At 38.2% G+C, this 26420-nt stretch overlaps 1 protein-coding gene across 2 annotated transcripts in view; it reads right to left on the bottom strand.

Annotated features, from left to right (window-relative positions):
* The window catches only part of ABTB3 (ankyrin repeat and BTB domain containing 3), a 228120-nt gene that overhangs the window by 47728 nt on the left and 153972 nt on the right, over positions 1 to 26420 (bottom strand). For both annotated transcript variants that reach the window (XM_026694970.2, XM_026694971.2), the window contains exons 2-3: positions 23809 to 23958; positions 12078 to 12282 (exon numbers count right to left, since the gene is read on the bottom strand). In XM_026694970.2, coding sequence (XP_026550755.2) covers positions 12078 to 12282; positions 23809 to 23958 — 355 coding nt within the window. The remainder of the gene's footprint in view (positions 1 to 12077; positions 12283 to 23808; positions 23959 to 26420) is intronic.

Raw genomic sequence — 26420 nt, forward strand, 5'->3', positions numbered from 1 at the left:
AGACCATTCAGAGGTGCCTATTCAAAGGGCGGGGGGAGGAAAGGAGGGAGGGAAGGATCCAGGCAACACCAGCAAGTGAATCAAATACCATACAATGAAGCCCAAACTTTCAGTACTTTCTTCCAAGGTTCAGAAATAGAAATGTTCTATTTGGGCAAAAACTGAATAGCAACTCAGTGTGATACACAGTGTGCATCCATTTACTATTTCCTAACATTATTAAGAGATTTGAAATCTTTATTTAAAAACTTCTTCAGCTAATAATAATTCTATAAATTTATGGGGAAGTAAAGAAAAAAGGAAGAAACATGAGAATGCTAAAAATAAAAAATGTAACTCATATGTCTAATATGTTGGAGAGTCTGATTGAACCTAGAGCTACATCTGTAAATTCTTTAGCAAGCAAAAAGATTAAATCAAGTTTTTATTTTTATTTATTGTTTTAAACTGCAAGGTTCATAACATACGTGATTATCTTTCTTCAACAGTTTGGCTCATATAATCTGTAATCTATGTAATCTATTTGCAAATCTCAAACTACCTTTAAACCAGCATAAATTTTCCTCACCTTATTTATTTTATTTTATTTTATTTTATTTATTTATTTGATTTGCCAATTGTTTACAAGATAATAAGTATAAGTGTATACATAGTTGTGAATACATGAAATGGGTACATATAAGAAAAATAAAAGAATAAGAGAAACAATAGGACAGGGACGGTAGGCACGATGGTGCGCTTATGCACGCCCCCTACAGACCTCTTAGGAAAGGGGTGAGGTCAATAGTAGACAGTCTAAGGTTAAAGTTTTTGGGGTTTGGGGAAGAGACTATAGAGTCGGGTAGAGTATTCCAGACATTGACCACTCTATTGCTGAAGTCGTATTTCCTGCAATCAAGTTTGGTGCGGTTTACTTTGAGTTTGTATCTATTGTGTGCTCTTGTGTTGTTATGGTTGAAGCTGAAGTATTCATTGACAGGTAGGACATTGCAATGTATGATTTTATATACCATGCTTAGGTCAGACCGAAGGCAGGCGTAATTCAAGGTTTTCTAGTTTTAGAATTTCAAGTCTGGTGGCATAAGGTATTCTACAACGAGTAGAAGAGTGGAGAACTCTTCTTGTGAAATATTTCTGGACTTTCTCAATTGTGCTAATATCAGATACGTAACTTGAGGGTTCCAGACTGATGAACTGTATTCGAGTATTGGTCTAGCAAATGTTTTGTATGCTCTGGTTAGTAGTGTTATATTACCAGAGAAAAAACTACGTAGGATTAGGTTAACAACTCTTAATGCCTTTTTGGCTATGTAGTTGCAGTGGGCTCTAGCACTTAGATCATTAGAGGTGAGTATTCCAAGGTCCTTTACAGAGCTTGGGTCATCAACAAGATCTTGACTATTCAGCTTGTATTTTATTTTCTGATTTTTTTGCCAATATGTAAGACAGAGCATTTATTTGTTGAGATTTGAAGTTGCCATTTGTTTGACCATTCAGATACATAGTCAAGGTCTTTTTGTAAGGTAGCAGTATTGTCTGTGGTATTGAACAGCTTTACATCATCAGCGAAGAAGAACGCAATTGCTCTTAATATGATCACAGAGGTCGTTTATGTAGAGTATGAAGAGAGTTGGTCCTAGAACACTGCCCTGGGGGGACACCACCACTATTGACAGGTACTGGATTTGATAGAACGCTCGATTTTGACCATTTGTTGTCTATTTGACAGGAATGCTTCTATCCAGTTATTCAGTTGTCCAGAGATACCATAGGATTTTATTTTTAGGAGTAGTTTGTCGTGTACCACTGAATCAAAGGCTTTACAGAAGTCTATGTAGATTGCGTCAATTGCTTTGCCCTGGTCGAGTTGTGTTGTCCATATGTTTTTGCAGTGTAAGAGTTGCAGATTACAGGATAGTTTTTCTGAAACCAAATTGTTTATTGGAGAGTAGGTTGTTTGACTCTAAGTGGAGGATGATGGATTGGTTAATAATTGATTCCATGACTTTACAGGTGACGCAGCATAAGGAGATTGGCCTGTAATTTTCAACTAGGCTTGGGTCTCCCTTTTTGAAGATGGGGATGACTGTGGCTTGTGACCATAGGTTAGGCAAGGAGCTGGTCCTGAAAGATTTTTCAAAGATTATGCTTAGAGGTTTGGCTATGGCAGTGGATAGCTTTCTTAAGAAGTAGGCACATATTCCATCCGGTCCAACAGATAGAGATGGTTTTAGATTGCGTAGTGATTTTTCGACATTGTCTTCTGTGAAATCGATATGTATTAGATCATTGTTGTTATCTGTGGTACGGCTAGGAAATACTGGGCATGATCCATTGCTGTTTACAAATACTGAGCTGAAGAATGTGTTAAAGATGTTGGCTTTAATGGTGTCGTCGTTGCAGTCTTTACCATCAGGTCCTATCAAGGGAGGGATGGACCTTGAGTCTTTTAGTTTGTTGTTTACAAAATTGTAAAAAGCTCGGGTGGAATTGGTGCTTAGAAGGTTTTCCTCTTGTTTAATGTGATAATTGGTGCATTCAGTCTTTATCTGGTGGCATAAATTTTTGTATCGGTTTTTGAAATTGGCAGCGTGACCAGATTTGTTTTTCCGCCAGAGTGATCTCTTTTTGGATTGAAGTTTCCTTATTGATATGGGTAATCTGCTTTTTGTTTTGTTTTGGGAGTTGCTGTTGGAACATATAGTTTGATGACTCTTTTGACTTCAAGTAAAAATATGTTATAATGGTCTTCAACGGTATTGCATCCAGTGAATAGAGATTGCCAATCAAGGGATGAGAGATCGTTGTCTATAAGATCATAGTTGCCTTTTTGAAGTTACAATAGGGATTACATCATTGTGGTGATTTTTGTGTGGATGTATGTTGAGACAAAAGTCGATCATATTGTGGTCACTACTGGAAAAGGGTTCTTTAGTTTGTATTCCGTAAATTAGGTTCAAACTGTTGCAGAAGATGAGATCGAGGCAGTTGTTTAGTCTAGTGTTGTTGATTACTAGTTGTTCCAGTCCCAGATTTGTAATAGCATTGTAGAAGGTTGTGTGTATGATTTCAGTTGTACAATCATTTAGGGTCCAGTTAATATGAGGTAGATTGAAATCACCAAGAAGGATAAAAGGGTATGGGCAGGATGCAGCCCATGTTAGTAATGTATTTAGCTTGTTTACATGTTCGATGTCATAATCAGGTGCTCTGTAACATAGTAAGAATCGAATTGTGATATTTGAGGATAGTTCACAGATGATGGTTTCAGGAAGGGCAAGCTCCTGGGTAACTTGGATATTTTTAGATGTAAGGATTTTTATAGAATATAGCAACACCACCTCCTCGGCGATTTTCACGATCTGATCTGTAAACATGATAGTCTCTTACTGTGGTAATGGAGTCGGGGGAGATGCATTGAGCCATGTTTCACAGACTCAATGCATCTCTCCCGACTCCATTACCACAGTAAGAGACTATCATGTTCTCACCATTTGGAGATCCTAGATTAGAGCATAGAGTTAAAGTTCTAGAGCAGGGGATTAAACTGGCGGCCCATGGGCCAGATGCATCATGTGCAGACCACGCCCACCCCCAGCTCTGCAAATGGGAAAAAAGTCGTGAAATGTCACATGATGGGAACATGATGAGGCAAGTTTTACACGCCTGTTCTAGAGAATATCTTCCATATATCCTTTCTCCAACTAAGAAGAATGTTTGCAAAGTATAGTAAAAAAAAAAAAAATCAAGATGGTGACCTCAACAATTCAAATAAAGTCCATCCATTTTTATGTGTCCTGTACTTGGCCATTATCTTAACTTTTGCTTTGTCATATCCTTTGACTATCTCCAATTACTGAGCTTGTTCTTATGCAGCTATTCAATCAATGCTGCTGGTTGCTAAATTGACACCCTCCCAAAATCACACTCTACAGTGCTCTGAGAACAACAATTGACTTCTCCTTGTCCTTCACAAAGACAGAAGCAGTAAAGCAAAAAACAAAAACACCCACCACTTTCATTTCAGGAAGATTTTAAAAGGTATTAGCTCAACAAACATTTCAAGGGAATAAGTGTGCCTTTTTCTCTCTCTTTCAATTCAGTGTAATCATGGTGGATATTAGCTTGGTCAGGTAGGCAGTTTGTCCAATGAAAAAGCCCTCAGCCACAAGAATGGAATGACTTTGCTTTGGTCTGTCCCTAGGGAAGGAGAAGCATGAGTTTCAAAGGATGATACACAGTTAGTCTGGGAGGATTTTTGAAGTTTGTGACTGCTGTAAGAACAATGAGAAAATTGTGCAGTAAAGCTCAACTATCAAATGAGATTGGCCAATTGAAAACCTTTTAAGATTATTCATAAATACATATATTTTTATACAAAGTTGCAAAGTAATTTGCTTGTCTACTAAAGTAAAGAAAGAAGAGAATACGTTGAAAGAGATAAAAGTAAAAATTCAACTTCTCAACTTCTTGGCAATAATACAAAACTGGAATGTTATTCCCTTTCTCCAGAATCCAGTTTTCTGGCCTAAAACTGTGGGATTTCCTAATAGTCTCTCTTATCCAAGAATTACCTTGCTTATGTACTTTGAGATTAAGCAAGAACATTTAAGCCCTGCCCTCTTGTTGGGTCAAAAAGACTATTGTACAAAGCAAAATAGAAGCACCCAGTGCAGAAAATTTAAAATATTGAGGTTCCAATCTGCCTATTTCAGATCATAGCAGGAAGAAATGTATCTCCATTCAGTCTCCAACATCTTAGGTGTATTTGAGATGGGCTTCTGTCTGACTGAGGCAGGATTTGCTTCTAGCTGATGTAAACAGCACTGAATTAGATATATCAATCATGTGTCTTAGTATAAAAGAAGGGGTGTCCAACTTCATCTACTTTAACACTTGCAGACTTCAGCTCCCAGAATTCCCCAGCCAGCATGGGTTAGGGTTCGGGTTATGGCTGACTGGGGAACTCTGGGAGTTGAACTCTACAAGTGTTAAAGTAACCAAAGTTGGACACCCTTTCTAAGTTTAAGCCATGATAGCATAGTGGTTAAAAGGCAGTATTTCAGGTTGACTTTACTCACTCCTGGGAGTTCGATCCTTACCAGCTCAAGGTTGACTCAGCCTTCCATCCTTCCGAGGTTGTTAAATGAGAACCTGATTATTGGGTGGAATATGATGACTTTGGAAACCACTTAGAAAGGGCTGTAAAGCATTACGAAGTGGTACATAAGTCTGTATGATATTGCTATTATTTTGTCAGGTTTTCATTTGCTTTCTAGGTATTTCCTTTTTTTTCTGTTCCTGTGATCCAAACTTTGTTTTAGTTTTCTTCCTGCTCTTTTTCATTATTTTTCATTATTTTTCTTTCTCCAAGAAGTTATCAGGAAATATATTATTGTGATGGTTAAGTTTGGGCATGTTTGAAGGGGACAAGAATAGTGTCTCTTTTCCCTATTGTATAGGCAGATTTGTTTGTGTTCGTTAAAATGTCCAAGGAGAAATTAGCCATTGCCAATATATTCACAGTATAAAAGTATTATATTTGTATGTGTTATGTATAGATCAGCTTTCCAACCAGGTGCCTGCAAGATGTCTTGGATTTTGGCCATGCAGCCCCAATACATCTGAAGAGAAAGCTGGCATGTATGTGACTGTTTATCTCTCTGTGTGTTTCTCACTATCTTTATCTTCTGAACTCTGTCACCATGATTTGTTGATAATTAAATTTTCTCCCAACATTATTGCCCTTTAACTTATGAATTGCTCAACATCTTGTTCCCATATTTTACAGTGCATACTGTACTAGAGACTAAGGAACATCAATGCAATAAATATGCTTGCAATATATGTTAAGACTTTACATGGAGTTGATCAACATTCAGCATGCTGCACACACTCCCATAAATTCCCTATACATAAACTCTTGGAACAAACTGAAGGGCAAGTTGATTAAACCTTGAGCAGCAAATTGAAAGCTTGCAGAACAATAGGATTTTTTTTGCAGAAGAACTTCAGTGTGAAGTCTCTAGAGAGAAAATACTGTACGCAGCCTTGTAAAATTAACACCGATACAGGAACTACTAAAGTACATTTTCATGGAGACATCAATAGAAAAAGAATTCTATAGAATGAATTAACAGAACAGAATAACAGAGTTGGAAGGGACCTTGGAGGTTTTCTAGTCCAACCCCATGCTCAGGTAGGAAACCCTATACCATTTCAGACAAATGCTTGTCCCATCTGTTCTTAAAAACTTCCAGTGTTAGGTGATAAAAAATTTTGTTGATAAAGTTACCTCATAAAAGATGGCTGAGGGAATCTCAGAATAATAATAATAAGCAAACGGATATCCACTAGGCTTCACAGCTCTGTAAGTAACCTCTATGTTCTTTTGAGGGAGCTTTGCTATATTACCATGTTAGAGGGATAACCAAAATTTGATTTTAGTCATACTGACTTATGACAAAAATAATTGATATACTATTAAAATTCTCCGGTGTGGTTATCTATTTGTAAGTAGCCACAACAATGCATCATAGGGCAACAATTTTTGAATCAAAATACCTCAAATGTGCTAATTTAAAGAATGCATTACTCCCATATAATTTCAAATTTCAGGACATTCAAACCTGTTGTATTTGCAAACTTTTATCTGCTACAATGCTGCTAAAATCATCTACAATCATGCAATGGTGATTTCCAATGCTCCCTATCAGCTTCCCACAAGCAAAGTCATTGGGGAAGCCAGCAGGAAGTCCGAAGTCACTTCCACTCCTATTATTTTTGGCCAGCCTATGGTTGTTTATCTCTAGATAATTAAATATTGATAAAGGATGACTTAATGTCATAAGTTGTTTTGTTTCAGTTAAAAATGACTACAAATGATCCTAGGAAGGAATGATTACAACTGTTAATATTTGTCCTTAAAAAAAACCCTCTGTTCCCCTGAATAAATTTCATAAAATAGGTTTTCACTGAGCAGATTAAGATTGAATTCATTTATTTTTCAAAAGAATCTATTTGCCCAGTGGAAATGGTTAGACTCCTTGGCTGAAAGATTACAGTAAGATCAACTGTAATAAACGTTTAATTTTCAGGCAAAAGAATTTGAACTTTTCTATGAGGATCAGAAGTTGGAAAATGAAAATAATGAATTAACTGAACGATAAAAAATGTTTCAGACTGCATTTCTAATCATCACTGTTTTTGCTTACATATTAGGAAAAATGATTTTTTTTTAATTACATGATTTTTATCAATTTATATTTTCTCTGCTTGAATGTATTTTTTTTTCTGGCTCTTTCCACTATTAAGTGATTGGAAAGGCTGGAAGAAAGTAAGAGATTAAATATCCTGAAACTAGTTAATCCATATAAGATAAACTGTAAATGAAATCACGGTGAACAGGAAATTTCCATACTAGCATTTTGCCGCAGCATCTTTCAAAAAGAAAGAATGTGTACCAAGCACTGATTGTTCACTAAGATTACACTGTTCTACTTCTAACTTTTCCATGGAGCCAATAATAGACTGATAACAAATTGCAGAATTAAGAATAAACTTGAGGACAGCTAATTGTGGGAAAAGATCACACAAGATTCTAGACCAGGTATGTCCAACATGAAGCCCAGAGGCCAAATGTTGCCCTGGGCAGCTAGTAATGTGGCCCCACAAGATTGTAATTTTTAACACTATTATATTATTTATATACATGTGATGACCCAGAGTGGGATACAAATATAACAAAATCCAAAATGTAAATAAATGTCCTTTAATGCCTCCAACTTGTCCCCACTGTTCAATAATACTCAGTTGGAGATAAAACATACTCAAAAATAGTCTTCAAAAGAAAGCAATACAGTCCGTACTTAATGAGCAGATAGAGATGAAATAAAAAACCAAACAAACTACAATGACGAAATTTCCACAACGGAACAAGAGAAGTATTTACCAAATTCAAGGAGATAACAAGGCAGAGTCTGTTGGAAGGACACCAACCAAGATAACTTCAGATCAAAATAAAACACACTTTGTTTCCAGCGTTTGCCAGTACGCAAGTCCAAACTCTTATTCAGTTGTCACACCTGCATCCCATGAAGAGGATCAAGGCCCTCTTCTCATGAGGAGACCACGTCTCTCCCTTATCCTCTCCTCCCTGCATGCCCTAGGATGGATGGGGATGGGCCTGGGTCCTCCTCTGACTGCTCAGCCGGCCTCTGCCCTTCCCTAGCCTCCTCCACAACCTCTGCAGCCACACTTCCACTCCCTGTCAGCTGTTCCTCCTCTCCTTCAGAGTCAGTCTCCACCAGGGGCATGACAATACATTAATATTATATATATATATATATATATATATATATATATATATATATATATATATATATATATATATATATATATATATGGATCTTGGTTATTGGTTTTCTCCCACGTAAGATTGGAAGTATCTAGGCAACGCTTCGATGAAGTCTCAGAGAAGCACAGAGCTGAAGACAGAAGCCTGAAGATGATGAATGAGACTTCATCGAAACGTTGCCTAGATACTTCCAATCTTACGCGGGAGAAACCCGAATAACCAAAGATCCACATACAAATACCTCACGTGAACCTCAGAATATATATATATATATATATTTCACATGCACCCAAAGACAATTCCTATTCACTCAATGCAGCCCAAGCAATCTAAAAGGTTGGACACCCATGTTCTAGACTCTTTTGTTTGTGGGGGGGGTTTTGTTTGATGCTGACCGCTGCATTAATTCTCAAGGGTTCTAATAGAAGAGGGGTTGGGCTCGGGAGCTTTTTTGGGGGGGGTGGTGGGGGGGTGTTGGTTGTGTTTTTTTTTTTTTTTTTTTTTTTTGTTTTTTTTTGTGGGGTGGGGGGTTGGGTGGTTTTTTTTTTTTTTTTTTTTTTTTTTTTTTTTTTTTTTTTTTTGTTGTTTGGGTTGGTTGTTGGTTTTTGTGGGGGTGTTTGGGTTTTTTTTTTTTTTTTTGTTTGTTGGTTTTTTGTTTTGTTTTTTTTTTTTGGTGGGGGGTGGGTTGGGGGGGGGGGGGGGGGGGGGGTGGGGGGGGGGTGGTGTTTGTTTGTTGTTTTTTTGGGGGGGGGGTGGGGGTTGGGGGGCGGCCCCTTTTTTTTTTTTCCCTGTGCGTTAAATTTTTTTTTTTTTTTTTTTTTTTTTTTTTTTTTTTTTTTTTTTTTTTTTTTTTTTTTTTTTTTTTTTTTTTTTTTTTTTTTTCCCCCCCAAAATTTTTTTTTTTTTATTCCTTCCCCCCCAATCTATAGGGTTTTTGCACCTTTTTTTTTTTTTTTTTTTGGGAATTTTTTTTATTTTGGGTTTTTTTAAAGGGGGGGGGGGGGGGAATGGAAAGTTTTAGGCATGCAAACCAAATCCAAAATTCCCTATAAGAACTCCAGGACACTCAAGCACTGGATATAGAACAGAGTGGAATACTATACAAACCAAGCAATTGCCAAGGCAAAGGGGAAACAGAATCATTAACAAATTGGAGGGAAATGTCTATGAAGATTCTCAGTCATCCAGATCACGGTTGTCCCAAAGGTGCTTTTTCAAAAGGCAACTGGAATTTGTTTTTCCTTGAAGACATTTCACTTCTCATCCAATAAGTTTTTTCAGAGAAGCTTCTTGGATGAGAAGCGAAATGTCTTCAAGGAAAAACCAAGTCCAGTTGCCTATTGAAAAAGCACCTTTGGGATTGGAGTGAAAGGAAACATTTTACATGAACTTGTTATACCTCTCAAAGGTTATTGGCATCACCAACCAAGAGACGTAGATATGCATCTTTTACATTCAATCTTCAGAACTTAAATACAGGAGTAGCTGAATATATTCCTCTCTAGGGTGAAACAGAAAAGCAATCCACATATGGAAAACAACCAGACTAGCAGCTGTATTGAACTTTGATGCTGGGGATGAGACATCTTCCTTCCTTGCTTCTTTCCTTTCTAATATAAAATCAAGAATATAAAACTAAAAACAATTCCTTTTTGTAAACACCCCCCCCCAAAGAAAATAGAAGAAAGAAATAAGTTGTTCAGAAAGGAAAGTGCTAGTATATGCAAGTAAATCATATGCTAGAAGGAATGGTATCTCTTTGGAAAAACTAAAACACAAAAGGAACTTTTGAAAGTACTAATAGAAACCACTTTAACCAATCACATTTGTGAGGCTGCATGAGAACTGAAGCTAAAAAGGAACGCATTAAAAAGAAATCTGGGCCTCTCCAATCCTTTGCACTCCAGATTTTTGGTGCTGAAAACCAAGGCGCATCTGATTAAGTGGCAGAAAGAATCATTGCTCTTTCCAAATCAACCACAAGTTCCTGGCAACCATACAGAAAGCTTATTCTGGCTTTAACCACATTACCACAGTTCCTAAAGTGGTTTTCCAGGGAAAGGGAATTTGTCAAATAGGTTTTAAAAAGGAACAGACCTTCCTCTGGTTTTAATATAGTTCCAATGACTTCACAACTGCTAAAATTGTAATAATGTGCAGAGAAATATAACTAGATTATGAAATAAGGTCGCTGTCTGTCACTATTTTAAACTTACCTGGCTAGAATTTTTGGGGGGAGGGGTAAAATTGGTGTAAAAATAGAGATGACAATTTGAAATAAAATATGTGCCAATTAAATGTTCCTACATGTCCACTCTGGACTTCTTAGACCACTCCTGTGCCCTATACATTACTTAGTATACTTTGCCATCGCTAAATATATAATAAATAGTAGCAATATATATTGAAGTTCAATATACTATATTAGTATTAACATTTCTTATCTTTAGTATTATTCTGTGATTGTTAAGATGACCATTTTGTATAAGGTGTGAAATCAATGTAACTCAGGTGTTCTCAATGCAATGTACTACTATGTACTACTACATTATGTTTATTGAGGTCTAACTACTACCTTCTGTTTTGGGAGTAGCAGGAGGCAGCAAAGAAGAAGAGGAAACAATGTCTGGTGTCGTGGATTCACAAAAGTGCAAGGGTGAACAAGGAACCAATTCTAGCTGGTATAAATTTACTAAGCAGAAGCAAGCAAGCAAGTGGGAATCCACCAATTTGATGGTCCCATGTACAACCCAGGATGAACTTACATCCAGGCATTATAGAGAATTTCAAGAAGGCGGCAATCATATTGAGATTCCCACATGTTAAAATAGAAAAAAAAACCAATTACTAAGAAAAATATACTAAGAAATAACAAGGAAAGAGGCAAAACCACTAAGTAATTATGAAAGTTTCACTGGGTGGTTTTCAATAGATCCTTTAAAGGCACAATAATATTCTTTTAAGTGAAAAAAAAAGAAAAAGAAATCCCTGCAGAAAACATATATCTGAAAACAGTTTTGCTGAATGAACAAATGTGGCTACAGGCATCATAGATTTGGATCTTGAGATATAATCAGACAAAAAAATAATGAATGGAGACCTTGTTCACTGTCACTTCTGGGTCTCAACAGGCTCTATTAGCTATCTGCTGCTCTCTGACACTTATTCTTTTGATGTTGGTTCTTATTCAGGTGCTATTCCCAAATTACAGTTGCAGAAGTCTATTAAATTTGTAAAAAAAAAGATACGTTTAAGACCAAAACTGTTAAACTGTTAAACTACAAACAGAACCAGTAAGTTTCCTTTCCAATTCAGAGATTCAGCCAAACAAACAAATAGAGAGAGAGAAGAATACTCCAAAAGAGACATCTGGAACCAATCTGCAGCCTGTGGCCACTTGGTGTCATTTTTGATATATTCTGTATCAGCCACAGAGGGCTTTATGGCAAACAAAAACATATTCCAGCAAGAAGAAGCAACTCCAACCAAAATAGATGGAGTCAAGAAACCTACAGTACTTAGCCAGCATTTGGTAACTATTATATTTACTTAAAAGACTAGATTTTCTTTCTAAATGATGTACCCCTAAAATGAAAGGATTGTCCTGGACTTACTAAGAGTACATTTATTTAATTAATCTTTTTTTTAAAAAAAATAGACAAGTGTCTTTGAGTAAATACAGTCATTAAGAAATTGTGGGTCCATTCAACAGAAATAGTACCTTTCTGTCTGTAGTGTGACTTTGGAAGGCTCCACATTGGGGTTCTCCCATTCCATTTGTGGGCAGTGCATAAAATAACACAGGGTATACAAGGCCTCCGGTTCCCAATAGAGCGACCCCTGCCGATGATGCAAAGGTGTGGTGTTGCCATGTTGCTTTGCACTGAACGGCTGCAGGTGGTGCATTGCCCGAGACACCAGGTCACCTGAAAAGGAGAAAACAAGTCACTAAGTGGCTTTTCTTATTCTATTTCAAGTATAGCCTTCCCTCTTGATAATCACTGGCCATGATGTGTAGAAGCAGAGAGTGCATGAACTGCATGAAAGTTATAGCATGATATTTATTAAGAAGCAGATAGAATGGAAGGGAATGGAAGGGAAGGGAAGAGGGGAGGGGAGGGGAGGGGAGAGGAGAGGAGAGGAGAGGAGAGGAGAGGAGAGGAGAGGAGAGAGAGAAGAGAAGAGAAGAGAAGAGAAGAGAAGAGAAGAGAAGAGAAGAGAAGAGAAGAGAAGAGAAGAGAAGAGAAGAGAAGAGAAGGGACCTTGGAGGTCTTTTAGTCCAACCCCCTGCTTAGGCAGGAAACCCTATACCATTTAAGACAAATGGTTATCCAATCTCTTCTTTAAAACTTCCAGTGTTGGAGAATTTACAACTTCTAGAGGCAAGTTGTTCCACTGATTAATTGTTCTGTCAGGAAATTTCTCCTTAGTTCTAAGTTGCTTCTCTCCTTGATTAGTTTCCACCCATTGCTTCTTATCCTGTTCTTAGATGTTTTGTAGAATAGCTTAACTCCTTCTTCTTTGTGGCAGTCCCTGAGATATTGGAAGACTGCTATCATGTCCCCCCAGTCCTTCTTTACATCAAACTAGACATACCCAGTTCCTGCAACCATTCTTCATGTGTTTTAGCCTCCAGTCCCCTAATCATTTTTGTTGCTCCTCTCTGCACTCTTTCTAGCATCTCCACAACTTTTTTATATCATGGCAACCAAAACTGGATGCGGAATGGAATGGAATGGAAGTGGAGTGGAGTGGAATGGAATAGAATAGGATAGAATAGAATAGGATAGAATAGAATAGAATAGAATAGAATAGAATAGAATAGAATAGAATAGAATAGAATAGAATAGAATTTATTTATTTATTTATTTGATTTGATTTGCCAATTGTTTACAAGATAATAAGTATAAGTGTATACATAGTTGTGAATACATGAAATGGGTACATATAAGAAAAATAAAAGAATAAGAGAAACAATAGGACAGGGACGGTAGGCACGTTGGAATAGAATAGAATAGAATAGAATAGAATAGAATAGAATAGAATAGAATAGAATAGAATAGAATAGAATTCTTTATTGGCCAAGTGTGACTGGACACACAAGGAATTTGTCTTGGTGCAAATGCTCTCAGTATACATAAAAGAAAAGATACGTTCATCAAGAATCAAGAATCATAAGGTACAACACTTAATGATAGTCTTAGGGTACAATAAGCAATCAAATCATATTAGGAAACAGTCAATATAAATCGTAAGGATACAAGCAACAAGTTACAGTCATACAGTCATAAGTGGGAGGGGATGGGTGGTAAGGAGTGATTAATAGTAAGATTAATAGTAAGATTAATAGTAATAGTGTAGACTTTGTAATAGTTGAACAGTGTTGAGAGAATTATTTGATTAGCAGAGTGATGGCTTTCGGGGGGAAACTGTTCTTGTGTCTAGTTCTGGTGTGCAGTGCTCTATAGCATCGTTTTGAGGGAAGGAGTTTATGTCCAGGATGTGAGGAGTCTGTAAATATTTTCACAGCCCTCTTTTTGACTCATACAGTATACAGCTCCTTGATTGAAGGCAGGTTGGTAGTAATTGTTTTTTGTTCAGTATTCCAGGTGTGGCCTTACCAAGACATTATAAAGTGGTATTAACACTTCACATGATCTTGATTCTATCCCTCTGTTTATGGTTGGTCGCATAGTCAACCAGATGTTTAGATTGGATTTAGTATTATTGTCCAGATGTTGAGTCCTTCCCAAGGACATAAGATAAGCAATTGTTGTTTGCGGTATTAAAGGTATTGTGGCAGTATGTAACTGTTCCAGGTAAACTTGTCTTATGCAATTGACTGATAAAGATTTTGTCTATGCCAACGGCATTCAAGTGGTGCTTCAGATTATTATTTAAATTTCTATGCCACCCAATTTCCAACTCTGGGTAGTTCAAAAGTAAAAAACAACATTAAATAAGAAAATAAAATGCTAAGAGACAAAAATAGGAAAATAAGATAGAGCAAAGGTGACAAGACTTGGATAGAAACAATAAAGAAACACCCATAATGCAAGAGGGCATCAACCTTGCCAAAGTTCTGGGCAAAGAGCTCTTTTCAAGCTCTTTCAAGCTCTTTTGAAACAGGATATCCCTCACCCCACCACAAATATAAAAGAAGACATTTGTTGTTCTTTCCTAGTCCTTGATGCATCATTCAGAACATGCAAAGATACTCCAGAAGCATCTCAGCAGCTAACAGGATTGGTTGAATTTATTTGAACTTACAAACAAATCTTGTATCTCCCAGAGATGAGACATATATGGTGGCCAGTCTCCCTGGGTTCTGGAAATCCCTTAAGACTCGATTCTGTACCCAGGCAATGTCAAATCTTAAGAGAGGTTGCGGTTAGGGCAGGGGTGGGCAAACTTTTTGGCTCGGGGGCCACATTGACTTTTAAAATTTGACAGGACGGGCCGGGTCAGCACAAGATTTTTTGGAATCGCCCCCACCCTTCCCCCCTTCTTCTCCTCCTTCCCTCCCCTCGGAGGCCCCCTGAGTCAAGAGTTGCTACCGCCAGCGTAGCTCCACGCAACTCCAGTCCGCATTACCTCGGGAAGGGAAAGGCAAAAAGGAAGAGCCGCGAGGCGAATGCTTTGCAATGGCAGCAGTGGCACCGGAGGCTCAGGCTCAGCGGCTCCTGGTTTTGCCTTCCTTCCCAAGGCAACGCTGGGACTGGAGCAGCATGAGCTGCGCCCGCGGTAGCAACTCCTGACAGCCCCAGCCGGACACCTGAGCGGGCCCGGGCGGAACTGCCTGCTGCTGCTGCCGCGATGGCTGCTGCAAGCGGGCTCTGGCTGCCCAAGTAAAGAACCGCACCAGCTCAGGGCAACTGAGAAAGTTTCCCCCCAACCAAGCCGGCTGGTCTCCTCCTCCTCGGCCATACAGAACACACAGGCAGAGAAGGAGGAGAGCAGCTGGCCAGTGAGGAGGCTTTTGTGCTGCAAAAGGCGTGGCTAATGATCTCGGCTCGCTCTGCTTCTCCAACATTATGGCGCCGCCCTGTTCTATGTCGGGCCCAGCAAGTCCGAGCAGCCGGCGCAGCAGAATAGGGTGGTGCCAGAACATTGGAGAAGTGGAGCAAAGCCGGAGATTAATAGTTGCCTCTTTTGGCGCAGAAAGCTTCCCCAACCCAGGCTGGTCTCCTCCTTCTCTGCCTGTTTGTTCTGTATGGCCAAGGAGGAGGATACCAGCCGAAGGCGCTGCCAGCGGAGGCCACACGGTGCAGGGCAACACGCCACCACCCGGCCCTGGCGAGGGAAAGCAGTGGGCATTCCCGGGCGGCGACCTCGGCCCCACCACCAGGAGGCGGCTGCCCAGCTCCATGTTGTGTGTGCGATTTTTTATGCGCGCAGCGGCGCGGGTCTCTTTTGGCCAGCCCGGTTTTTTTTTTCAGAGGAATTTTTTTTCCAGAGGCGGGCAGTATTAAAATGACCAACGGGCCGGATGTGGCCCGCTGGGCCGTAGTTTGCCCACCCCTGGGTTAGGGTGTCAGTGGACACCCTGTTGTGTATTTTCAATGTTTTCTTGTTCAGATTGTTATATTTTGCTGTTATTTTTAATTCATTAATTGAAGGCAGGTTGGTAGTAATTGTTTTTTGTGCAGTATTCCAAGTGTGGCCTTACCAAGACATTATAAAGTGGTATTAACACTTCACATGATCTTGATTCTATCCCTCTGTTTATGGTTGGTCGCATAGTCAACCAGATGTTTAGATTGGATTTAGTATTATTGTCCAGATGTTGAGTCCTTCCCAAGGACATAAGATAAGCAATTGTTGTTTGTATTAAAGGTATTGTGGCAGTATGTAACTGTTCCAGGTAAACTTGTCTTATGCAATTGACTGATAAAGATTTTGTCTATGCCAACGGCATTGGAAAAACAAGTGGTGCTTCAGATTATTATTTAAATTTCTATGCCACCCAATTTCCAACAACTCTGGGTGGTTCAAAAGTAAAAAACAACATTAAATAAGAAAATAAAATGCTAAGAGACAAAAATAGGAAAATAAGATAGAGCAAAGGTGACAAGACTTGGATAGAAACAATAAACACCCATAATGCAAGAGGGCATCAACCTTGCCAAAGTTCTGGGCAAAGAGCCAAGTTTTCAAGCTCTTTTGAAACAGGATATCCCTCACCCCACCACAAATATAAAAGAAGACATTTGTTGTTCTTTCCTAGTCCTTGATGCATCATTCAGAACATGCAAAGATACTCCAGAAGCATCTCAGCAGCTAACAGGATTGGTTGAATTTATTTGAACTTACAAACAAATCTTGTATCTCCCAGAGATGAGACATATATGGTGGCCAGTCTCCCTGGGTTCTGAAATCCTTTAAGACTCGATTCTGTACCCAGGCAATGTCAAATCTTAAGAGAGGTTGCGGTTAGGGTGTCAGTGGACACCCTGTTGTGTATTTTCAATGTTTTCTTGTTCAGATTGTTATATTTTGCTGTTATTTTTTAATTCATTAATTGTACATTCAAATATGTTGTAAATTACCCAGTGTCTTTTGGAGTGGTGGCTATAATAAACCTAAATAACAACAATACTTTGATAGAAGAAAGCAATGGCAATGGCAAAGAACCTCTGCACTGTTGCTGGAAAAACCTGTACAATTGTGTTGGGATAGTCACTAAACCAACTCAAAGAAGACTTTACCTTTTGCCTTTATTTTGTTTTCCACTTAGGAAACAATTCTTTTCTCTACAATGGATTGACCCAAACTAGGGCATTCTGGGACACGTGGAATGGACTCTATCTAGATAACATATCATTTATTGCTGCAGAATTATGCTATTGCTGCCCTCCTAAATTAGGGGTCCTAGAAAATAGAGGATTTTAATTCCTAGTATTCTCTAGCTTGCATTGAAAGATGAGAAATTGCTTTAATACACATTGATAGTAATTATGATTTGATTCTTTATCTATGATGCTAAATATAATTGAATGTTATTTTTAAAATGGAGACATAGTTACCCCTAAATAGAACTTCTGTTGGTTCTAAATGCCATCACTTATCTATTGCCAAGAACTGGTTAAAATATCATATTATTCTGGGGTTAATTAAATGGCATTAGTCTTAATCGATCCGTGATCATTTAGTTTCTGGATTCAATTGAAAATGTTGCTTTGCCATGAAATCTTAATCTTCTCAGATCTAGGTAGATAGCTATTTCAGGTTAACCTGTGTGTCATCTCCTCTGCGTTATAAATATCTCACAGCCTTGATCTCTGTTCCTCTCCAGCGTGAAGTAAAAGAAATGAGATATTTTCAGTTGTGATCAATACCATGGACAATGCCTTCAACAAATAACCATGCCTAGTCATTGCTAATGTTGTTTTCCACTCTTGGCCAAGTCACTGTTATTTTTGAGAGGCCTTTGACGCAGAAAAGCTTTATGCTGCTGTTTATTGGGTTATGCATTATTGGGGGTCTTAAAGTTGAAGTACTGATCAAATTTGTTATTTATTGCCAACTGGGTCTTTTTTTTTTCTGCTATGCTCACAGTCCTCGATCATTTTCTTACCTCTTGTGTTAGATGATTATCTTGGAGGATTGGTTTGTTTTTAAGAGAAAGAACGGGATAAAATAGCAAATAAAATATAGAATGAGACACAGTATATGATATTAAGCAAACATGCTGTCAAATCTATCAAGTCAATATACTCCTCTACAAAATATGTTCTAAATCAGGGATGAGGAATGGTGGTCCCTTTACAACCTGTAGACTTGGTTGGCTCAGGAATTCTGGGAGTTGATGTCCACAGGTTGAAAAGGGACCACCGTTCCCCACTCCTGTTCTAAACAGTATTGCCAACTGGAAAATAAAACTCCACAGTTTTCTTAATAAAAAATAATGGTATTATTCTTAAAACACATTTTCAGAGGCAGATGATTTTCTTTAGCAAAAGGAGCCAGACACATTCCAACATGTTGTGCCTGGCAAGAAATTCATTGCAGCACATAATATTTGCTTTGCTTGTGACAGAAAGCATGTGGCCAAGTTCTTCCCTTTATTTTAAGAGTGTTTCTCCTCTTTCTCTCTGTGTCTGCTAACTGTCGAAAATTTGGATTGCATAACTGAGATTTTTGGAGATTCCTGAAATGTTTACCAGGCACTCTGATCCATGCAACGTGGCATGGGCTTTCGAATAATAGCAATGCTAATACAAATAACTGCAAGTGAAAGAGTTGTGAGGGACAACAATTTAAGCACCAGTGGCTATCGTACAATGTGAGGGATTTGATTCTCAATCCTATGTTGGGTTTGAATTTCAGACCTGTATCTTCTAATCAGTCAATCTTTTTTCCTTTCCTTTCTTTCTGTGTATCATAGCATACAGTACTTCAGAACAAGCATGGACACTCATCTATTTTATTTTTTGAATATCTCTGGGATTTTTTAATGCAGATCAACAGAAATCTTTCTATCCTTATGCCCTCTGGATTGGTTGGTACTGCAGCTCACAGAAATTTGAGCAAGAATGTCAAATTCTTCCTTGAGCCTGGTAGTTGCCAGAATAGGGAAGGTGAGTCTAATGAACAACAGTCTACATCTAGCTATAGAACAGCTTAATAATGTATAGACAGATTGCTACCGCTAGCTTTTTGTGAAATATGCAGCAAGGATATGAAAAGGGAGGGAACACCGGAGGGGAAAAGCCAACAGAGGCTGTGATTCCAGTGTACTGAAATTTCTGCTTGCTCCATAATATCTTATGACTCAAACCTTTCATTTTAAAGAATTCCTTTTCTTTTCCTACTGGTAGGAAATTACTATGCTTGGAATGAATCCTATATTTCTTAGAAGTCTGTAATTCTCAATGGGTTGTTGAGCACAAAGTCGATCCTGTATGCAGCCAACCTGCAAAATTAACTCCAAATGGATGTGTTTCTCACTGCCTAACAATTTTCTGAAAGTCAATAGCATTTTAGCAAACTTATATAAAACTTTCAGAAAAACATAGGACAACCTAGAACTAATGGTTCTTCCACCAAGACCTAGGCCCAGGTGATTAAATTCTCAGGCACCTTGGTTTCTTGCTGCTGGTAATCAACAGGTCTGTGCATGATAGGCTTGCATCCATATATGATATGGTGACAGGCAAATTTGCAGATCTGGCATGTGTTACTGAGAGAAGGATGTTGTCCTACTGGAAACATGCCCAATTATATTTCAGGTCCTAAAGTTCAGCAGTCACCTAGTCAAGGACAAGTAGGAGAGTTTTGCGAGACCTTGTAACGATGAGGAGCTCTGCACCAGACATGAATGGATGCTGGTCATGGAATTGAGCTGCACTGACAAGCAAGAGTGATATATCAACTATTTGCCTGCCCAGCAGTTGCTTTTCTTGAGCCTTTGGAACTCAACTCTGAGTTGGTGGTGAAGTTCACAAGTTTTCATTTCTTCAACCTCCTGTGGAGAACTGAATTAGTGCTGTTCATGGATTCCACAATGATCTTGGGCTTACTACAAATGCAACCACAACTTATATTGGAAGGTACCCACTGAACCTACTCTTTACTCTATTCCAGTGAAATCATGATCTGAAAAGTAAGGATATCAACAACTGTCCTTTTCACGATGAGGTGCTTTCATTACCCCTTCCTCATCAAATTGCACATCACAGAGGCTCCAAAACTCCACAGGGTGAACCAATGAAAATTATCCATCCCAGCATCAAATGAGTAAGAAGACTTTCCAGAGGGCGCTTCTAAGACCTCCTCCATACATTTGGTGGACAGTTCCATCCTGTGCCTGGTTAATGGAATATGGGGAAAGGCAGAACAAAGGATGTAATGGGACAGAAATTCTATTGGTCAGCTGATGGGTAATCTTCTAACTAGGAAATGATCCCTCTCAGTCCAATTAAACCTTTCAGCAATGTTCAGTACCATTGATTATGGAATCATTATGGACTGTCTGTAAAGGTTGGGAGTTAGAAAGTCTGCTGTAGTAGTTTCACTCCTACCTGATTGAGTGGTTCCAGTTAGAGGTCATGGAAGAAAAAACAGATGTCAATAAGTCAACAGTTTGTGCATTTTGCTAACGAACAAATTAGTATTGTTTCAGCCCTAAGTAACTAGGGGTGCCATACCACCAGCGTTTTGTTTTTGTCATTGTTTACAGTCTATATTGTTTCTTACAGTTTTAATTTGTTTTGCATTTGCTTCTATACAATCATAAATAAATAAATGCTTCAGGATCATTGAACAAGAGTTAATTATTCTTCAAAACCCTCTAACCAATCTGCTATATTCATAATGTGATATTATGTGTGTGTGTGTGTGTGTGTGTGTGTGTGTGTGTTTGTTTAAGAGCAAAGTCTAGATCAAATATTCATTTAGTACTTATGGAAACTTAGATTTGGGAGGGTATGGGATGAACGTGTGCTGCTAATGAACTAACCCAATTAATTAATTGAATTAACAAATTAACTGATTTAGATAAGCCAATGATTTTCTACATGTTTTTAAACTGAGAAAAAGAATTGACATGATAAACCTTGTTTAAAATTATGCACACTATCTAGAACACTGAAAGAGATAATATTTTCTCTCCCTTTGAATCATTCTAGAACTTGGTTCATTTCTACATACAATTTCTAATTAACCTGACAGATTTGGTTTTGTACATAATGCTAAACCATAATGTATGGTGGTTTCATATGCTTATAAACCCAGTCATTATCATTCATTAAACATGTTTATCAGTGGTGGGATTCAATTTTTTTTACTACCAGTTCTGTGGGCGTGGCTTGGTGGGCTTCGCAGGGGAAGGATACTGCAAAATCCCCATTCCCTCCCCACTCCACTAACCTACTTTCCAGCTCCGTTCTCCTGTGCAGGGCAACAAAAGAAGACCCAGCTGATCAGCTGGGACTCAGGAGGCAGAGAATAGATGGGGGCAGGGCCAGTCAGAGGTGGTATTTGCTGGTTCTCTGAACTACTCAAAATTTCCACTACCAGTTCTCCAGAACTGGTCAGAACCTGCTCAATACCACCTCTGATGTTTATGGTTTAACACATTGAATGAATTTAGTTAGCACTTAGTTAGCATTTTTATCTAAACTGTCTGAAGTTTAGATAAAAATAAAACTATACTGAAAATAGAGCTGTGCCCAATTTTGAGCTTCATAACTGAGTTAATTTTTAACTTTTTCTTATGTTGAAATCCAACAGTAGGTACATTTCATAAAATCATCCAGATGTTGTGCAAATTGCTGACATACTGTAAAACAATTAACTTGTAAACTTCCTTGTGTTTTTTCCATATTGATTTAGCAAGGATTGATGCTCAATTGTTTCCTGTGCCAGATAAATTCAATTCTAATTCCTTTTTTCTCAGAATTCAAACAAACACCAATTTTGAAAACAGACATTAAAAGAAGCTGATGCAAATCAGTATCATTACCATTTTAGCTGTTACGTTTCCTTTTTTTTAATCTTTGTAACATTAGGCTCTTGACAGCGTATTGTCTGACGCCCTAAGAGTTCTAGCCCCTATTCTTTCATAATCCATATCATGTGTCTTTGTTCCCCTTTCTATCATTGTCTTGCTTTGCCTTTTAACACCAAAACAATCTCAACAAGGGACCATTTCCTACTATGGGTTGCCTAGCAACAGCAGGTCCTCAATCAAGGAGAAAGCATTTGCAGAACAAAATTCCAAAGTAGGGAAAGCAAATTATTATTGCTGTGTATCTTTTTTGATGCATACCGGTTACTCTGATTACTACTTCCAATGATAACATGAGAGGGTTAAGCACGAACAAAATCAGTCTTTGCGATACAGTAGGTAAAATGGGGGCATGGCTGGAATTAAATGTAAAGTTAAGTTAAGATAAGGAAAAACTAGAAAAAAAATGGCCCAAATCAATATACTGAGCATTTATAACCTACAGAGAACTGACACTGAGCTGAGATATAAGTCTACACTCCAAATTAGAAGCTGCTGTATCCAATAAAATCTGTGGATCCCAAGGCCATATCTAGAGAAGAGTATGGACCAGAAGGCAGATCTTTTTAGTGGTTGCCCCCTTACTCCTGAACAGCATTCCATCCTTCTGAGGTCAATAAAATAAGGACCCAGATTGTTGGGGGCAAGAGGCTGACTCTGTAAACCATTTTAAAAAGGGAAGGCAGTCATTAAGTAATTCCAACTTTCCCCATTGACTTTGCTTGACGGAAGATGACTGAGAAGCTTGCAAATGACTATCACATGACCCCAATATGTAACTGTTGTAAATTCATGCTAGATGCCAAGCACCCAAATGTTGATCGTATGACTGAGGGGATGTTGCAATGGTTGTAAGTACGAGGACCAGCTGCATCTTTTTAAATACCATTATAACTTTGAACAGTCACTAATTGAATGAATTGAGGACTACCTTTATCCACATATGCATACTTATCTATACATAAACAATTTGATGTGTGCTTTTCAAGGTTGAATACAAAAATCCTACTCCCCATGACACATACATAACTCTTTCCTTATCTGCCATCTTCCTATCCTCAAACATAACACCTTGTTTCCCCAAAATTACGACCTACTCCAAAAGTAAGTCCTAGCTTGATTTTTACATGTGCGCCCAAAAAATAAACCCTAATTAAGATCCTGCCCACTCTAGGGTGCACGGGTAAAAATTATGCTAGGGTGGGGATGGGGGGCGTGGAGCTGCCCTACTACTTACCTTCAGAGAGTTGCAGCCAGACCTTGCACACCCCAATACCTGCCTTGCTGGCCCATTTCTTCTGTAGCCGGCAAGGCTTTCCTGAAGGCTTCTGCGGCCAATAACAGAGCTCTGGATCGATTCGGAGCTCTGTTATTGGCTGCAGAGGCCTTCAGGAAAGCCTTGCTGGCCTTGCCAGCTAAAGAAGTTCCTAAAGGCCTCTGACAGCAAAAAGGAGGCTGGGGATGATGCGCGCAAGTGAGGTGAGTCAGTGGACAACATCCCCCCCCCCAAAACATTCCCCTTTGGTGGCAAAGAAAAAAGAAAAGAAAGGGTCTTATTTTGGGGGAAACACGGTATATACAGCTCCATGACCTTGAAGCAGAAGGGAATCCTTGAAGCAGAAGGGAATCCTTACTAATGTTTAATTTGATCTTAATATTCCAATCATAGTATTCTTAATATTCTAGTCTTAATAATCTAGCAAACGAAAAATAAATTTGCACTGTTCCGGTTCAGCCTGGGCTTCATTTTCTTACACAGCAAAAAGGTTCATCATGATTCAAAACCTGTCTTCTGAACAACTTCACCAAGAGAATATGAATTGATGTTACAAGTAGGTACTCACCACAAACCTGTTCTCTGTGGATATGTGTTTATAAAATAGGATGTGGTTGCTTAAAAATCCGAAGGAGAAAAGAGTTAGAAAACATTATGTGCACTTACTAAGTTCTGCAATGCTTCCCACACGTGTAGCAAGCAGCGACTGCTCGATGGTTCGCAATTCTGATTGGCTAAACATCTGGACATCTCCTGGCTTATTTGACCTTTGCTGTTCTTTATGAAGATTCAGACTCTCTGGCAGGCAAGGGACACCTGGTGTTAAAGCAGAAAGAAGAGAGGACGGAAAATTCAATGTACTTATAAAACCCAGACAACTGCAAGGTTTTCAGTTTAACAGACTCAAATCTACAAGGCTGTCCTACAGTAGGAGACTGAGCATTGATCAGTCAAGCCTAATACTATGTACTTGGTTGCCAGTGACTCTAGGATTTTAAGAACTTTCAGAATAAAGTTTATTCTTATTCTTTCAGATCTTCAGCTCAACTTCAGCCCTGCTATCCAGACATTGTTTCAAAGTAGAGATGACAAGAAATCAAATTAGGCACCTGATACCAGGAAAGCATGTGCTCTGACACCAAACCATTACTCCCTCCCAGTCATAGCTACTTGTTCCTAACCAGGATAACACCCAAGTGATGGAATGAGAGCTCCTCACTTTTGTACATACTGTGATGTAAGGTGCAAGTACATAAGTGGCATAGTTTATATTGGGGCACGTATTTTGTCACTTGTCCTCCTTGTGAACCTCAATGCTCCCAGTATATGTCATTGTTTCTTATTGTATGTGCTTGACTAAATAATAGTTCAAAAGACTATCTTCCAAATCACAAACAAATCTGACTATTTCATCCTGAAACAACTGTTTTTAACATAGGTTTACAAACATGGCTGAGAAATGTTTGAGTGATCCTATTTTTCATAATTGCAAAGCAAAGCTTAACAGAGCTATAATAGAGACACCTGCAAAATCAATTCCACACAAGATAATTCACCTCTTTTTCTCTTAAAATATTCTTGTTCTGGGTCAATAGAAGGACAACACATTTTCTTCTAACTCATAAGCAGTTAGCCTTCCTTGATGAAAATGCAAATACCATTGCCTGTGAAAAGCAGCCTGCACTTATACCAATTATCCAGGTTAATCTCTGAAAATAAAGCAACTGCCAATTCTCTTGCATAGTAGATAATAGATAAGCATGTGGAGCCTATGCTAGCCTTGAAGCAGTTATCAGAAGTTAAATATACTAAGCCAGCATCAACATGACATCTCCTAATGCTGACAGGCTGGTGCAAGCAGAATTGCACATCAGAAAACTGATTCTATTTGTTATGTCCAGTCATTCCAGACAGTAGATAGGAATCAACCCTGCCTTCAATAAATCTTTATGTATCCATCCATCAATCATATATTCCGAAGGATACAAGTAAACTTCATATAGAGAAGCATACTAAAAAACATTCTGAAAAATATTCAAAATGAATATAATGGTTATAAGTGTAAGTTTTTATGGATGCCTCTGGAGAATTAATAGAAAAGCTTTTAAGGGGAGATTAAACTTTTCACTGCTTTTGCTACAATGGGCCACCTAACTTCTCTGATAATTGTTTTTGAAATGTTCAGCCAACAAGCAAGAGATTCATAGAAAGAATAATATGCATATTTTATTAGTACTAAAAATTGGATTTTTTATTACAAGAAATGCTGCAGAGAAGTTACAACTAAATAGATTTAAATCACAGGACTGCTTAATTAATACATTTTAAAAGAATATAAATATAGAACCCTGGGGTCTTAGCCCACTGTGCAACATAAAATTATATATTTGAAACAGCTCATCCACTCTATAATGAGTTCCTAAAACACTTAATTCCAGCCTAATTTCTATAGTAGAAACGGCAAATGTTTTAGTCCCTTGATTATTAATTACCTCACATGATCCCATGAAAAAAAAACCCAACAAAATATTGATTGTGTATGAGAGCTCTCTGTTATCCTACTCTAAACTAGCTGCCACTGACCAACTTCGTGAACCATGCACATTTTAAGCTCATCATATGCACCAGCAGTTATGAGTGCAAAAATAATAACTTGCATGTTATGAATTATACAGATGTAGGTTAGTGGTTTATGATTCTGAAGGCTGTTCCAAAAGGTTAGTTTTTCCTCTTTATAATTAAGCATATGTAAGAAATTGTCCAGGGCATAGCTTTTACACAAAGAAACTAATTTCCAATCTGTCAAATAAAATAGAAAAACCCAAGATACATATATGCACACTAAAAAGCACAACCAGGAAAAAACCAGATGGTTGGCAAATGCCACATACGACAGTTTAGTAAACTGTCCCAACTTCGATGACTCACTAAATTTCAGTCCAGTTGGGAAAAAGAAATAGTTACTTAAACTGAAATAAGGTCAGAATGGTTATGCAAGCAATGGGGAGACACATTCAGTTCCATTTCTCTTAACAGATGACAGCAAGAATGCATGTGAGATACTATAAACCCACACATTCACACTGAGATTGCATGAGTATCCGCATGAGCTCTTTCCATAAAATACTGACTCAATACTGACTATTCGAACTGAAAATTTAGCAACCCTGAGGGAAGTGATTACTGACTCTGTCTGCTCTCTATTCCAAGGTTTTATTTCAGCATAATCTTAATAAATTGTTTTTTTTTTCTGTTTCAATCACACAGCTTAATCTGAC

Source organism: Notechis scutatus, chromosome 6 (genome assembly GCF_049901735.1).
Source record: "Notechis scutatus isolate UNSWTSFEM ecotype Mainland chromosome 6, rNotScu1.2, whole genome shotgun sequence".
Taxonomy (NCBI): domain Eukaryota; kingdom Metazoa; phylum Chordata; class Lepidosauria; order Squamata; family Elapidae; genus Notechis; species Notechis scutatus.